This window comes from Marmota flaviventris, chromosome 18, assembly GCF_047511675.1.
Source record: "Marmota flaviventris isolate mMarFla1 chromosome 18, mMarFla1.hap1, whole genome shotgun sequence".
NCBI lineage: Eukaryota > Metazoa > Chordata > Mammalia > Rodentia > Sciuridae > Marmota > Marmota flaviventris.
Genome location: NC_092515.1, coordinates 4,250,917 through 4,268,002, shown reverse-complemented (window position 1 = coordinate 4,268,002; position 17,086 = coordinate 4,250,917). Strand labels below are relative to the sequence as shown.

At 45.1% G+C, this 17,086-nt stretch overlaps 1 protein-coding gene across 1 annotated transcript; it reads right to left on the bottom strand.

Annotated features, from left to right (window-relative positions):
- Window positions 1-15,150: 15,150 nt before the first annotated feature.
- LOC114080112 (vomeronasal type-1 receptor 4-like) lies at window positions 15,151-16,089 on the bottom strand. Its single transcript, XM_027921654.2, has one exon. It carries the CDS (start codon window positions 16,045-16,047, stop codon window positions 15,151-15,153), a length of 897 nt encoding a protein of 298 aa, XP_027777455.2. The 5' UTR covers window positions 16,048-16,089.
- Between the last annotated feature and the right edge of the window lie 997 nt (window positions 16,090-17,086).

Sequence of the window (17,086 nt, the reverse complement as noted above, 5' to 3'; positions counted from 1 at the left end):
ATATCAAAGAAAATATCACCTCACCACAGACCCTTCTGGACTACAGAGGTTATAAAATATTTGAACACATTTTGAACATGTACTCCCTCTCCTCCCACCTGTCTCTCTTCCTCCCCTTCTCTCTCCCTCCCTCTATTCTTTTCTCCTGTAGTAGGGATTTAACACAGAAGCACCTTACCACTTAAATACATCCCCAGCAATCCCTAGCCCTTTTCATTTTTCTATTTAGAGACAGAGTTTCACTAAGTGGCCTAGGGACTTGATAAATTCTGGGGCTGACCCTGAACTTGCCATTCTTATGACTCAGTCTCTGAGTCACTGGGATTACAGGCATGCACCACTGCACCCAGCTGTTAAATTCTATTAAACTGCAAAATCTACAACCTTGACAAATATCTATACATATATGACTAGCTCAAATCGAGCCAGGAAGATAGAGAAAACATAAACATAGCAATATCAAGTAAGGAAATTAAATCAGCTATTAATGTCTTTTTTAATAATAAGAAGCCCAAGACCAGATAGATTCTCAGCTACATCCTATGGTACCTTTAAAAGGAACTAACACCAAACTTCCTCAAATTATTCCATGAAGTAGAAAGAAAGGGAATTTTACATTCTGTGTAGGATTTATAATGCTGATAGCAAAACCATACAAAGAAACAACACGGAAAAAAATCTATAAACCAAAAATCTTGATAAACATAGATGCAAAAAATATTTAGTAATATATTAGCAAAATCCTTTCAAAAATATTTCAAGAAGGTAATACACCACGAACAAGTGGGTTTTATTCCAGGGAATGAAGGCTGGTTTACCATATGCAATTCAGTAAATGTAACTCCCCAAACAAAAGGAAATCAAGAAGAACAATCACATGATCATCTCAGTAGGTGCAGAAAAATCCTTTAATAAAATCCTAAACCATTCAAGTTAAAAAGACTGGAGAAACTAGGGATAGAAGGAAGTTGACTGAACTTCATAAAGTCTGTATATGACAAGGTGAAACCCAGCACCATCTTGAATTGAGGAAAAAGGAAAGCATGTCCTCTAAAACCTAGAACAAGAAAAGGATGTCCCTATGACCACTCCCATTCAATATAATTCTATAAACTCTGTCTATAGCAGTCAGGCAAGAAAAAAATTAAAGGCCTCCATATAGGAACAGAAAATGTCAAATTATCTATTTGGAAATGACATGATCCTGTAATTGTTTTTAGAAAATCCCCCCCCCCCCCCCAAATTTCAGCAAAGTAGCAGATACAATAGCAATGTTCAGAAATCAATAGCTTTCCTGTATTCCAACCATGAATCTGCTGGGAAAGAAATCAGGAAACAATCCCATTCACAATAACCTCAAGAAAAAATAGTTGGGGATAAATCTAACCAAGGAGGTGAATGATCTTTATAATTAAAACTACAGAACCCTGAAGAAAATAAATGAAAAAGATCTTAGAAGATGGAAATATTTCCCATATCCTTGGTAGGGAGAGATAATTTTGTCAAAATGGCTGTATTTCTAAAAGCATTACATGGATTCCTTTAAATCTCCATCAAAATACCAAATGACTTTCTTCACTGAACTAGAAAAAGAGTTCTAAAAATGTGTGGAAGAGTAAAAGTCAAAGAATTGCCAAAGTGATCCTGAGCAAGAAGAGTTATGTAGTGGGATCACAATTCTGTACCTCAAATCAGTCTACAGAGCTATAGTAACAAAAAGAGCAGGGCATTTTCATCAAAAGGACACGAAGACCAATGAAATAGAAGACACAGAGACAAACTCACAGAGTTACAGCCCTCCGATATGTGACAAAAGTGCCAACAATATATGTTGGAGAAGATGGCCTTTGTAACACATGGCCCTGGGAACACTGGATAACCATGCACAGAAGAATTAAATGAGATCCTTATCTCTCAACCTGAACAAAAGTTAATCAAATTGGACCAAAGATACAGGAATTAGACTGAAAACTTTGCAACCGTTAGAAGAAGACATAGACTCAAGACTGCAGCATATTGGTGCAGGCATCAACTTTCTTAAAATTCCTAACACTCAAGAAATAAAACCAAGAATGAGAAAGATAACATCAAATTAAAAAACTTCTTAACATCAGTGGATATCACTAAGAGCATGAAGAGAGATCATACAGAATGGGAGAGAATCTTAGCTAGCTACTCTTCTGACAGAGTTAATATTCAGAATATATAAAGAATTCAAGAAGTGTACCATCAAAAAAGCAAAAACAACACACACACACACACACACACACACACACACACACACACACACACACCTGGGTGCAGTGAAAGAAGTGTGTAACTCCAGCAGCTTAGGGAACTTCTCTAAGCAACTTAGAGAGACCCTGTTTCAAAATAATAAATAAATAAAAAAAAAGGCTGAGGGTGTGGCTAAGTTTAAGTGCCCCTGATTTTAATTCCTAGTAAAACAAGAAAAACAACAGCAACAACAAAAAAATCCACCCAAATAATCCAATCAATAAATGGGTTAATGAACCAAAAAGGCATTTCCCAAAAGAAGAAATAAATGGCACACAAGTATATGAAAACATGTCCAAAAACCTGGAAAAAATTGTTTCTCTCCCTTGTCTACAGTGGAAGTGAATCTGTTTCTACCCCAAATTCTTTTCCAGAAATGAGCACTTCCTGAAACTTCCCTCCTTACACACTCTGCCTCTGAGACAGAAGTAGAAAACACTCACCGGGTGCTTTGTGTGTGCAAGGTTCTGGGCTCAGTGTGAGGTCCTGACAGCCAGCATGGAGGGAGGGAGGCAGCTGGGCCCTGAGATAAAGGTCTGTGCTCCTGTGACCTCACTTCCCCTCTGGGCTGCAATTATCACCTCACCTGGAGAGGCAATGACAGTGCAGGCCTGGGGAGCCCAGGACAAGGCTGAAAAACTTTCTCCACACTTGTTAATTACTAATGCAATTATGAGTTCCTTGTTAGTAACTTCTTAATAATTGTTGAGGCTTTTGCATGATCCTTGGGGGCTGAGAGGTTCTTATATGGAAGGTTCAGGAAATATTGAGGTGTGACCTATGAGCCACAGAGAATTGTATGTCTCGTTGGACTCCAGGCTTCTCTCGGTTTTTGAGGCTAAATATTGCTAATTCTGTCTTCTTTCCTCTCCTTCTCCATCTCTTCCCTTTTGGGGGAGCCTGGGGCCTGGAACAGGGCCTATCCTGTGGTCCTGTGGCCTCAGCTCCAAGCAGGCTGGGGTATGGAGAGTACAGACCACACCCAGAGCAAATGCTCATGATTGTGACATCTGATGGTGTCATCACAACCATCCCTTGGCCATGGAGCTTGTCACTAGGAAGAAAGACTCATTTGGAGAGTAGCCAACAGGATGGGTCACTTGGAGCATCTGCAGAGGGGCACTGAGTGGGGGCATGAGGGGGTCAAGCCTAATGAACAGAAAACCTGTCCCCAGCACTTGGAAGGACCTGGGTTTCAGTGATGACACCTGGGTTATGATGTAACCCCTTTCTACACATATTTTCAAACAGATTTTATTCACCCTATTTCATGGAGTCTTGAAGGATCCAGTGCAGCTGGAGATTCCCAAAGATGAGCTGCTGAACCATGACTTCATGCAGTACTAGTGCTCTGTGGTACAGCAGCAGTGACCATGTGTGGCCCAGGTACAGAAGTCAGCAGCCCAGCATAAGCAGCAGCTGTCTGAGTAAAAGCAGTACATCTAGCATAGGCATGTGCAATGCTCAGGGTTAACTTCAACCTTTAGACTTGTGAGACAGAATGGACTACAAGGAGATCCTGGAGTGGGTGGTGAAAGAACAATCAAGGCTTGCTGTCGGAGAAAAATGCCTGTTTATTGAAGAAGCTCTGCATATTCATAGAACTGGGGGTGGTTTGACAGTTAAAACAGTTTAACAATTTAATGGTTTTTTGGCAGCTGGTTTGGGGTGCATTCTAATTGGTGGGTAAGGATCATGTGAGCCAGCAGGGCTCACCATTGGACGACTCTTCTTGGGGGATGGGGAAATTAGTTTTTGGAGCTGGGGTGACTCCCAACAGTCCCCCCTCTTTGTTATTAAATGAGAGTGGCGTCATTCTGGCTGCTTCCTGCTGAAATGGGGCGGTGTGGGAGAAAGAGAGGAGGGAAGTAAGGAGCCCCCACAGGAGGGCAGAGAAGACCGGTATCAAGGAAGGTTTCTTGCCACCCCAGATCCATGCTGACGTCAGTCCATTTGGCATAGGTCTTGACTGGAGGTATCATCAGTAGCCAAGATTTTGTAATTTTGAAGAGAAGCTGGTTAAAAACTTGATGAGAAATTTTATCCACCTAAGTCTGAATGAACTTATGATAGGGGGAAGGAACAGGCACAGGGAGTTTTTAATAGCCCAAATATAATGGGGTCTCTGGGTCTGCAAGCTGCCTTGTTGGCCCCAAGGGGGGGGGCTAAGCGTTAAGTTAAACCTTGAGCGGGGGGTTGAGTGTTTAGCCTTGAGTGGGGGCTTGAGTGTTTGGGCTTGAAGCAAACAGGTGATAAAGAACCAAACAGAGTGTTTGAGAGGCCAGGTCATTCTGCAGCTAACTTTTTTTGGCATGCCCTGCAGGCCCTGCAGACCAGCCTGTCCTGCACTTAACATTCTCAATTCCACTCTTCATTCCTAGTCCAACCTAGCTCCCTCCCCTCTCTATTAAGGCTGCTCTTCAAACTTTCTCCTACCTGGGTGTTCCAGCTTGGTTCTCTCTTTGCCTTTCTCGAAGGCAGCCAAGGGAGGATGGTGGCCCATTGTTACTATATTTCCCTTTGAGAGCAGTCAGATCTCTCCAGGTTTTATGTGAAACACCTCAACTTTAAATACTGATACTTGGAATTCTTACGAAACTGGGAGGCCCTCTGGAGCCCTGTGTAAACTTGAAGGTGGACACACTAAGTGCATGCTATCACACACTTGGCATAGATGCTCCAACTAACCACTGGTCTGAGCAGCGAGTCTCAGTGGTATTTACATACACTCCAGTTGCCATCAGAAGATGATGACGTCTTCTCCTGGGAACTTAAAACTGAGCTCAGACATGCACACACATACACATAGGAAAAGCAGAAACTCTATCAAAACATGTAACTAGCTCATGACACCAAAGCTTCTCACTCTTCTATTGGCAAATGGGCAGGACCCATAGAAGCACCTTGGTTTTTCAGAAGCAGGGCATGTAGATCACCATAACAGGGCAACCTCTCCACAGGATGGAGAAGTTGAGGAAATGAAAGATGGAGAGAGCACTTCAGACGGGGGAAGACAGAGTGATGATACAGCAGGTGGGCTGGACCAGAGCACACCCAACGCCTCACCCAAGGAGAGCTCAGGTTGCCTCCCAGGACAGTCATGGACTCATTGAAGGTAACTCAGGTAGGGGTAGATGTAAGCAACAGGAAGAAACAACTTCACCAGGAACCCAGGTGTGGGAACGCTGTTGGAGGGTGGTGATGGGAACACCAGCGTGTGCCCATGCCCAAACTGTACGTGCCAACTATGTGCAGGGTCCTGCACACCAGTTACACCTCAATGAAACTGGAAGGGTAAACAAAATACACGTTTCTCCTTAGGCCCAGAAGACAACTGGTAAAGTGCTCTCTTATGATCACATTTATTCAGGGGTCACCATGCTCTGGACACCTAAGTGGTTGTCAGAAGGAAAACACACAACAGTCCCACTACCAGCCAGATTCAAGCAAGTGGGCGGGAGGTCTAGCTGGAGGGGGCCCTTAGGGTCACTTGCCTGGAATCTTCAGACATAGGGTGAAGAGAGGACCCAAGAGGGGCCAGAAATGAGGGGGAGCATTGACAAGAGTATTTAATGACAGGTGATGATCATTGGCTTTTCTGATGAAGGTGTAGGAGTGCTGGGCTTAAGCCTGGAAATATGAATCCATGGGGTAAGTTGGTTATTAGGTAGTTTGCGTTTGGCTGCTGAGGGTGTGCACTTAATCACCTGAGCAGGGCCCTTCCATTTTGGTTTTAGAGGGGACTTTTCCCCTGGTGGGCAATAGTAAACAAGTTGACCAGGTGTTAAGGAGGTAGGGTTTTAAGAGAGACTGGGGTCAGGAAGAAGCCAGTCTTGATAGTGCCAGAGTTCAGAGTGTAGATGGAAGAGGAGGGGCAGGGCATAGGTTTTGGAGATGGGTAGGGGTTCTGTAGGCAATCTGGGAGGAACGAGGGGACGGCCATACATGACTTTGAAAGGTGAGAGATTAGAAGGCTTTTTTGGCAGGGCTCTAATGTGCAATATAGCCAAGGGGAGCACCTTTACTCAGTCCAGGCTTAATTCCATGGTGAGCTTGGTGAGGGTCTCTTTAAGGGACCCATTGGTCCTTTCAACCTCTCCGGAAGCTTGGGGGCAGTAAGGGAAATAGAAATGCCAAGGGAGTGATAGCGCATGAGCCAGTCCCTGAGTTATCTGCGAGGTGAATTCTGGGCCATTATCTGATTGTATAGAAGTGGGCATCCCAAAATGAGGGATTATGTGTGTAAGCAATAGATCAACTACCATTGAAGCCAGTTTATTGGAAGAGGGAAAGGCTTCAACCCATCCCGAAAAAGTATCTACAAATACAAGAAGATATTTTATGTTTTTTACTCGGGGCATGTTGGTTAAATCAATCTGCCAGTCTTCAGCTGGAGTATGACCCGGGGCCTGGTGAGAAGGGAAAGGTTTAGGTTTTAATGGAGTATTGGTATTGGTTTTCTGGCAGATCTGACAAGCGGAAGTGATCTGTTGTAGGAGGGTCTTATCACGTGGGGAAAGGGTGAAAAAGGAGTGAAGGAAAGTAGTAAGACTCTGTGGACTAGAATGGGATAGAGAGTGAAGGAACTGGAAGAGTTGTTGGGGATCTTTGGGCTGATCCCGGGTGGTAACAAAGAGTAGCAGAGAGGAGGGAAAGTTCTGTAGGGCAGATGATTGAGCTGCTTGATCGGCCTTGGAATTCCCCATAGTAGTAAGGGAGGAGTCAGTTTGGTGGGCCTTGCAATGGATTATTCCCAGTTGGGAAGGCAGCCTGGAGGCTCGTAGTAGGCCAGAAATAAGTGTGTAATTAATGACTGTCATTCCTCTGGTGGTCAATAGCCCCCTTTCTTTCCAAATGGCTGTGTGGGAGATCAGGATATGGAAGATGTATTTGGAATCTGTATATAGGGAGAGGGTTTTTCCCTCCACTAGCTTGCATGCCCTTGTGGCAGCTATGAGTTCAGCCGCTTGTTGGTTGGTGATATTTGGTGGGAGAGGTTTTGCCTCTATGATGGATGAGAGGGAAACGACAGCATACCCCACCATTTTATCTCCTTTGTGTATAAAGGAGCTATCATCTGAGAACCAGACGAGGTCCAAAGAGGGCAGGGGTCCCTCAGAAATGGTGGTAGGGCAGGGTTAAATCATCTCTAATACCTCCAGGCATTTATGGATGGGATCTTGTGAGGGAGAAGATGGGAGGAGGGAGGCAGGTTATTCAAGAAATGAGACAAGGAGGGATAGAACCCTGGAAGGAGGAAGTGACTGTAGCCCCTTGTAAATGAGGAAATCCTTTATATGGTGAGGAGATGAGATGGTTAGCGGGGAGCCAAAGATAAGCTTGTATGCTTCTTTCTGGAGGTCATGGGCCACTGCTAGGGCTCTGAGACATGAGGGCCAGCCCCTGAGGGTGGGGTTGAGCTGTTTGGATAGGTAGACCACTTGGTGCAAATGTGGAGCCATATTCCCAACCCAGAACACCCAGACTTTGTCCCTGTTTTTCATGTACATAGAGGGTGAAGGGTCGGGAGAGGTCAGGGAGATGCAGGGTGGGTGCCCGGATGAGGGCCTTTTTAAGGATTATAAAGGGCTTCCCTACTGCTGAGGGTAGGGGTTCATCTTGGGGGCCCTTGGCCAAATTATATAGTGGCCTGGAGAGGAGGGAGAAATTAGGAATCCAGGCCCTGAAGTACCCAGCCAAACCCAAGAAGGAGAGTATGTCATCTTTGGTCTTTGGTGTAGGTATAGACAAAATAAGCTGTTTCCTGTCTACTGTAATGGCCTTTTTCCCTTGAGAGATAGAGAACCCTAGATATGTGACCTCTTTACATAGTATTTAGGCCTTTTGTTGAGAGGCCCGATATCCCTTTAAGGCCAAGAAATTAAGTAGGAGAACTGTGTCATCTATTGAGTGCCCTTTGGATGGGCTACAGAGGAGAAGATCACAACATATTGCAAGAGGGTGGATTTGGGGTACTGGGGGTGAAAAGATTGGAGGTCGGAGGCCAGGGTTTGTCCAAAGAGGTTTGGACTATCTTGAAATCCCTGAGGAAGGACAGTCCAGGTTAGTTGTCAAGAATGTCTGGTGGTGGGATCTGTCCAGATAAAGGCAAAAAGATCTTATGATTCGGGGGCAAGGGGAATGGAGAAGAAAGCATCCTTTAAATCTGTGACCGAGAAATGGGTGGCAATGTGGGGGATCTGAGACAGCAGGGTGTATGGGTTGGGAATCAAAAGATGTATGGGCCTAACGGAGGTGTTGATGAGTCGTAGGTCCTCAACTAAGTGATAGGACCCGTTGGGCTTTTCTACTGCTAGTATGGGAGTATTGTAAGGGGAATGAGCAGATTGGAGGTACCCCTTACTAAGAAGGTCCTGAATAATAGGTTGTAGGCCCAGAAGAGCTTTTGTGGACAGGGGGTATTGAGCTTGATTGGGAAAGGTGTTAGGATCATTGAGATGAATGTTAACTGGTGAGCAGGAAACCATGGAGGGGGTGTGGGTATCCCATACAATTGGGTCAACCAGGTTCGTAGAGAAGGGGTCCTTTTTCATGTCAATCTCACAAGTGGAGCAGAATGGCCAGTCTTCTGCCAAAATGGCCAGAAAAGATGAACAGGGCGATTCTGGGGCCTGACTGATGCCAGAAGCCTGAATGGCGATTGTTGTATTAAATTTAGAGAGAATATCTCTGCCGAGCAAAGGAACTGGACATTGGGGTATAACTAGGAATGTCTGAGAGAATGGGAAGTTGTCTATGGAACAGAGTAATAGGGGAGTCTTTTTTGGATAGATGTTCTTTCCTCCTACCCTGACAATAGGAGAGGTGGACTGCACTGTTTCCCCCCAGAATTCTCTCAGGACTGAGAAGGTAGCCCCTGTGTCAAGGAGAAAGTCAACCTTGCGCCCATCCACCTGAATCCACACCCTGGGTTCTTGTTTATTAATCATTACGGTCAGGGACAAGGACCAAATGCTCCATCAATCTTCAATTGCTATGCCCAGAAGGTCAGAGGGTTCCCTGGCTATAGGCTTCCTATGAAATCTAGGACAGTCAGAACCCCAATGACCTTGTTGTTGATATTTAGGGCATGGGTTACTCGGAGTGCGTGGTGTGGGGCATGCCTTGGCCCAATGTCCCTCCTTGCCACACTTGAAGCAGGCACCCGTGGGGGGGTTTGTTGATGGGTGGCGACCCGAGGAAGCACTCTGCAGCACCTGGGTGAGCATTTGAAATTTATCGTGTTTGGCTCTGTGCTTGCAGTGCTCAATTTCCTCATCCTGGTTGTGAAAAACCTTAAAGGCTACTGCCAAGATCTCAGTCTGGAGGGTAGCAGGGCCTTGTTCGAGCTTTTCTAGTTTGGCCCAGATGTTGGGGTAACTCTGCGAAAGGAAATATGTCATAAGGACATGACGGCCATCTGGGGTTTCGGGATCTAGGCTAGTATACTGCTGAAGGGCTTTTGTAAGCCGATCCAGAAATTCTGATGGGGTCTCCTCTTGCTTTTGAATAATCTCTTGTAATGTTTGAAAATTGACAGCCTTACATGCTGCATTTTTGAGCCCAGCAATAATACATGGGGAGAATTGGTCCCTACTCTGTATGTCAGCTTGTGTATTATAATCCCAGTCAGAAGTTTGATCTGGGGCAACAAGTGGCCCCAGAGGGTGATTGGGATTAACTTAGTGAGTTTCATCCACATGGGCTCTCTAATGTAAGTGGTGGGATCTATATAGTGAATGAGCCCAACCTTCACTCTAGTTGCATGAAGTCATTCATAGAGAATGGGACATGTACCCGGATAATGCTCTCAGGTCCAGCAACCTCTCTTAAAGGGGCCATGGTTTGTGGGACTAGGAAGCGGGACCTAGTTTGGGGGGAACTAAAGGTGTAAGGGGGAGCAGGGGGAGCCGACGGGGGAGGTCGGTATGGAGGGGTTCATCTGCCGGATCAAAAGGAGGGTCAGTAGGGTCATTAAGGTAAGAGCATAGGTCGGGGTAAGAATGAAGAAGAGAAAAAGCCTCAACATAGGGGATCTCCTTCCACTTTTTTGAGCGCTCGTAGAAGTTAAACAGATCTCTGAGAATTGCGGGATCTAGGGATCCTCCTGACTTTGATTGTCTAGTTTATAGTAAGGCAAATTTTGTGTGAAGAATTTCATGAGATTCTTGGGATTTATATCAGGATTAGCCAGGAGGCATTTTAAGGGGGAGTCTGCAGGGAGGGAAGAAGAGACCCCCATAATGGTCCCTACGAAGGAAGTGGGAAGGTGGGAAGGGTCTGGACTGGAACAGAATTGGATGAGCCTCCTCACAGGCATCCCCGAAAGGGGAGCTCAACCAATATGACTCAGGAGAGTCGGGACCAGGAGGATGGTCAAGTCCTTAAGTGAGAGTCCAGCCGGCAGGCCCAGAATGGCCGGAAGTCACGGACCACCTGGCACCAGGCTTTTCAGTTTATTTAGGCCAGGACAGGGACAAGCATGGTTAGAGAGAGAGAGAGAGGGTGGGGGGGAGAGGAGTGCAGGTTCTTCCACCCCTCATGACCTCCAGCTCATGAGCCGGGTTCCAGAGAGTCCACCATGATCGTGAAGGTCGTGGTGGGGTGCGTTCTCTCCTACAGATTGGGTGTCAGAGGTTTGCCGGACAATCATGGTCAAAGCACCTGCGTAGCCCATCTGAAGTTGGATACCCCATAGGGGAACTCACCTACTGAAAAGCCAGTGTTGTGAGCAGCGCTCGAAAGAGTGGACAAGGACGGCAAGCCTTGAGAGAAGGGGCCCTTGAACAGCGAGGAATTCCCTTTTCCCAGGTTTCGGCACCAATGAAAGAACGATCAAGGCTTGCTGTCAGAGACAATGTCCATTTATTGAGGCAGCTCTGCATATTTATAGAGCTGAGAGTGGTCTGACAGTTGAAACAGTTTAACTATTTAACGGTGTTTTGGCAACTGGCTTGGGTGCATTCTAGTTGGTGGGTAAGGATCATGAGAGCCAGCAAGGCTCAACATTGGATGGCAGGATCATGTGATCCAGCAGGGCTTACTATTGGACAGCTCTTCTTGGGGGATGGGGAAGTTAGTCTTTGGAGCTGGGGCGATTCCCAACAGGTGGACTCCCAGCAGCCTGCCACAGTGACCACTGGAAAGGATGATCAGGACCCCTGGGCTGTGCTCCATCAATCATCCCTTGGTGAAGAGTGTCTGTCTTGCCTCTCTCATCAATAAGCTGATTAAAAATCCCCAGGAACATGGTGGACTCAGGGTCTGGCCACACTAGAGACCAGACAGATGAACAGGTGTTACTGTGAGTATTACGTGGCCAGGCACCTCCCTGGCATGCAGCCTGCTGTCCCCATGGCCTGTAAGAACCAGCCTCTGAGTGATGATGTGCTTGGGAGCCAGGGCTTGGTGTGATATTTTGAACTTGTTAAGGAGATACAGGAGAGCTGGACCAGCTATTAGGAAGAGAGGGACATCAGAAAAGCCCCATCCCTCAGGAAGCTGGGCCTTGAGTCCCCCACTCTCCTTTATGCCTCTGTTGAGCCTGAGCCTCTCTCCTCCTGCAGGTCTAGCACTGAATGTCCCTGATGCCCTTTGCTCAGCCTTTCAAGACAGAAACTCAGATTTCTTCTTTTTGCAGTGTCTCTTCCCCTAATATATCTTTAGATTCTCAGTCTGTGTGGGACAGTCCCCATCATTGTATTTTTCTGCCTAGGGTCTCTGATTCCAAGTGTTTTCAAGAGATTTGTCTTCCTCAGAGGATCAGGATGGAATGAGGAATCTCTAATCCCCCATCCTCCAAACCCAGGGCACCAGGGCAGGCTGCCTGTGGATTCCAAGCCTCACTAACAGGCAGCTCTGGGCTCTGATGTCCAGAAGAAGCAGCGAGTGTGGAGACAAAACCTTACAAGTAACTATGAGCCCAGTCAGTGGCCCTGGCTTAAAAAAATTTTCACTGCGCTATAACTTAACAGAGGTTGCCTTCACAGCAGTCTTGGAAATTAAGAGATGGGGTGGATTAGCTAAGTTAAAATGACAGAAGCTTCTCTTGTGCCTGCTGGTGAGGGCATATGGGCTGTTATAGATGGAGAAGCACATTGCTTTTAGCTGGAGCCTCCAAACTAGGCTAGGACAGCACAAAAAAAGTATGCCTCATCCCAGGTTCAGGTATTGTGATAGAGCTCAGATGAAATGGAGAATCCCAGAGACCAGAGCACATTACCCTCACTTTCACTAGTACCTACCATTGTAATTGTTCTACTTTATCTGTTAAGTTCCTATCCATACTTCAGAGCCTGAACATTATCATATGCATATGGACATGTAAAGGAAGGCAGTGTGTAGGGTTTAGAGCGTATGTGGATTCAGCAATGCAGGGGGATCATGAACTGCTTCTCCTGCATACACAAGGACTAGGACATGGCAGTCTCCACTGTTAGAGTCTGAAACAAGTCAAGATGACGCCTGGCATTTTGCCAGGGGGAGTGGTTTGTGAAATAATGCCAGCGAGCCATTAAGTGTGGAGATTCCTTATTGGTTGACTGCTGTATCTAGTTTATGTTAATTAAGATAAGTTGTGTGTAATGTATATATACCCCTCCTGTCCTACAATAAATGGCTCCCATTCCTGCTGTATCAATGTACACAAGTTGTTTGTCACCCCCAGGTTATTTTGCTGCAGCTGGACTGCGGCAGATGGTGGCCCGTACCAGGAGCCCCGGGACACTCGGGGGTAAGTGACGAAAAAAAGCTGCCTGTCCCTAGATAGGATGGGGGCAAATCTGCTCGTCCCTAGGCAGATAGGGCGAGAGGAAAAATGGCCATTTTGAGAAAATGGAGAAGATTGATGCAGTATGTTTGTGTCTTGTTTTGTCTTGAAATGTTGTATTGTCTTTGTGACGAAAATATGGAAGGGGTGTTAAGTAAATTGTTTAAAAAAGGAGGCACCCCAGTGGGACCAAGAATAGTTAGGGCATGTGTTGATGGAAGCCCAGGAACTCTAGTCAGAAAGAAAAAGAAAGTTCAGAGGAGGAAGGATTATCAGGAAAAAAGTTACAGCAAAAGGCTATTACTGAATACTTTTCATTACAGGAGGGTGCGTGAATCAGCGTGGCGTCTGCCATGTGCACGAGCTGGTCATGGCGCAGCAAGGAATTTCCAAGCGGTGGCAGCCGGCTCTTCCCCACCCCCGCCTGGGGGGCAGGACACCACTGTGAGAGCCCAAATCCAAACCTGACCTGGAGGCACAGTCTCGCAGGCTCTTGCTCCCTGTGCCGGGAAGCAGTTTGAGTCTGGTACACTCCCCAGGGCCATCTGGGGCTGCCTGGGACGCTACAGCTGGCAGAAGATGCTACTGGTGTCCCTGATGTTTGGTCATTTTCAATGCCAATAACTAAGCTACAGTGGTTCTCCCACACCTGGAGGCTGATGAATAATGAGCACTATTAAGGCTTATTTCAAATGTAAAAAAACCTTGAGATAATGTACCAAATTGTTCAGAAGGTTGTTTTCTTAGTGCCTGCTGGAATACTACAGGATTTTCTTTAGCAGCATTGCCGGAGTTCCTGCCTTCATCCCAGTGCCAGTGAGGATGAGGGTGGAAGAATTTCCAGTGTTGCTGAGAACTGGACAAGACTTTGTATCAAGCTAGCTGCCTGCAGAACTTACCTGGACTGTGATTTAAGCTAGCTGCCTGCAGAACTTACCTGGACTGTGATTTAAGCTAGCTGCCTGCAGAACTTACCTGGACTGTAATTTACCTGGACTATGAGTTAACATATTGAGACACTGCTTTACCTGGACTGAGAAAACAAACTGTAATCTACAACAAATTGTAACTCGGTATCTTTGCTAACGGTGTCATTGCTGGTATAATTTTTCCAAGGGCTTCTTGCATGGAGCCATCAATTGGCTTGGTATTGTGGCATTTTGTATCCTCCCCTTCTGCTTATAGCAGATTATTTATGGTGTTTGTGTAAAAACCACTATGGTTGTTATTTAAATTAAACAAAAGGGAGAAATGTTAGAGTCTGTAAACAAGTCAAGATGGTGCCTGGCATTTTGCCAGGGGGAGTGGTTTGTGAAGTAACGCCAGCAAGCCATTAAGTGTGGAGATTCCTTATTGATTGACTGCTGTATCTAGTTTATGTTAATTAAGATAAGCTGTGTGTAATGTATATATACCCCTCCTGCCCTACAATAAACAGCTCCCACTCCTGCTGTATCAATGTACACAAGTTGTTCGTCACCCCCTGGTTATTTTGCTGCAGCCAGACTGTGGCACTCCACTGCCTATGGCAACAGACCCAACCTGCAGGGCAGCTCCTCAACCTACTCTTCTCTGGGTCTCCCTCTTATTCACCTCCATTCTCTAAACACATAAACAGTACATGTTTGAAAAATATCTATTAACTCCATGTGTATTTCAGCAAGTTTCTGGGCCTGGCTTCACACCTAAAGAAAATCTTTCTATAAGATAAAATCTTAGGAGGTAAACATGGGAATTGTTGGCCCACAATATCTACCACTCATTTCTATACCGCATCAGGTTCTAGCAAACGTTTTCAGGAATTATTGTAGTTAAATGTGTTTGAAGGACTAGTAAATGATCCATTTGGTTGGCCTCCAGCAACATGGAGGATGCTCTGCACAGGATGAAGTTAACCAGCTTCATTTCTCTCCATTGCATGCAGGTCTCCTATTCAGCTGGCTGAGGACCCCAGTTCCCTTGAGGATTGACAACATCAATACAAGTAACTCTTCCATAAGTTTCTCTGTTAGTGTTTTGATAGGGAAAAATGAATAAACAATTGCACATTGTGCAAAAATTTATAATTTATATGTTTATGGTCAGATTGGGTAATTTTGTATTCCTTAGGAGCACAGTCTGGATAGAATGGAGTTATGGTTCATGAGAAGAAAGGGGCTGAGAGTGGGAAAACACATGGAGATAAGGGCATTAGTGTTCACCAGCCACCAACTGGGATTAAAATAAAGGGTTACAAAAACATTTAATAAGGAAGAGAGGGTATAGAATATCACAAAGGTACACACCAGGACAAGGATTCTCTGAGTGGCTCTGGACTCAGGGCAGGATCTGGGGGAAAGTTTGATGCTGAGAATGTGCTGAACCCTCTGTTTGTGCCTGTACAGAAGGAGAACCATGGAGCCACTGGACCAGATCATGAGCACGGAAAAGACAACTTCAGGGAATACAAAGAATGCTGCATATAATGAGTCTGTGGTTTTGTCATGACCTACAGAGGAACAGTACCCAAAATCTCTTTTCTCTGTCAGGTTTTCACTACTCCATTTGCCAAGCACATAGAGAGGAAAAATGGAATTCACCACCATGTACAGGATCCAGCATAGGAAAATGGAGAAGCCAATATACTTGGGAGTTCTTCCTTTGAGATCCTTCCAACAGGAGTTCATGGGGCTGATGGTGATGTTCTGGAAGATGCTCAAGAGGCAGGTGATGAAAATGGACACACTCCTGCCCACTCGCTGCATGTACAAAATAAGTTTGCATGCAACATCACTGAAGAAGTATTTCAACCCAAAAGCTGTGATTGTACTGGGAACTCCATTAGAGAGAATGACGAGGCAGTTGGCTACACTCAGGTTCTTAAGGATCAGATCAGTGGACCTTAATGTGCACTCATTGCAGGAAAGGACTAGATAGTAATAAAGCTGAGAGAAATTTCCCAGAATTCCAACAATGATCTGTGATAAGAACAAGAGTCCCATTGCCACATTCCCAGAGGCCATTCTGTCATTCAGCACATTGTCCTTTACATTATGGTAACAGTCATTCCTCTGAGCAAAAGAGCTCATTAAATTTTTTTGTAGCCAGAACATTGGTGTGTACCTGTAGCCTCCTGCTCCTCGGGTGGCTGAGGCAAGACCATTGTTCCAGTCAGAGTTTGAGACTGGCCTAGAAAACACAGTGACACCCATCACAGAATTTTATGTATATTTTACAGCAAGAGTAACTTTCCCTGTGTGCAGCTGTCAGATTGCAAAGATATCAAGATGCACATATGGAGAGGGGGATTTCCCAGATTTTTCATGGAAAACTCAGCATGAGAAATACCGAGGTGATAACCTGGGAGAAGCAATGAGAAGTGAGAGCAGTGGACAGAAAGCATGATTCAACATTAACAGAATAAACCAATGGTTGCTAGTCACATTGAAGAACAGGCAAATTCAATCCCCATCCACATCATAGGATGAATAAGTTCTCAAAGTATTTTTGATATAAATTTTAAACAAAATGGTACTCATGATTCAAAGTATTTCTGTGGTCATAGGCATAATGATATTTATTGAAAAGCATAAACCCTTAAAGCATATATATTTAAAACAATAAATTAGGTCACATTAATTACAAGCTTATTCTCATCACTGCCATACTACATACCCTGTGAGAAGAGTCCAGTGGCAGCGACTTTACAGAATAAACAATACAATAAAATAGGCAACATATTCCAGCAAAACCTACAAAAGAAAAGACACTATTCAATGAATAAACATAAGTGGAATATGTTTGGTGCCTCTCTTAAGACCACTCCCTGGTCACGACACAGGAACAGAAACTAGAATAAAAATGTCAAGAATACCAAGTTTTGACATTGTGGAAGTTAACTAGGAATCTCATACAATGGCAATGCATGCTGAAGTTGGTACAGATATTTTACAAAAGTGTTTGGTGGTTTCTAAGGTAGACTGATATAACCAACTTGGCACCATGCCACTGGACTGTGTATTCCCCAGTCCAATTTCTATTTATATCATAGAGTACAAATTC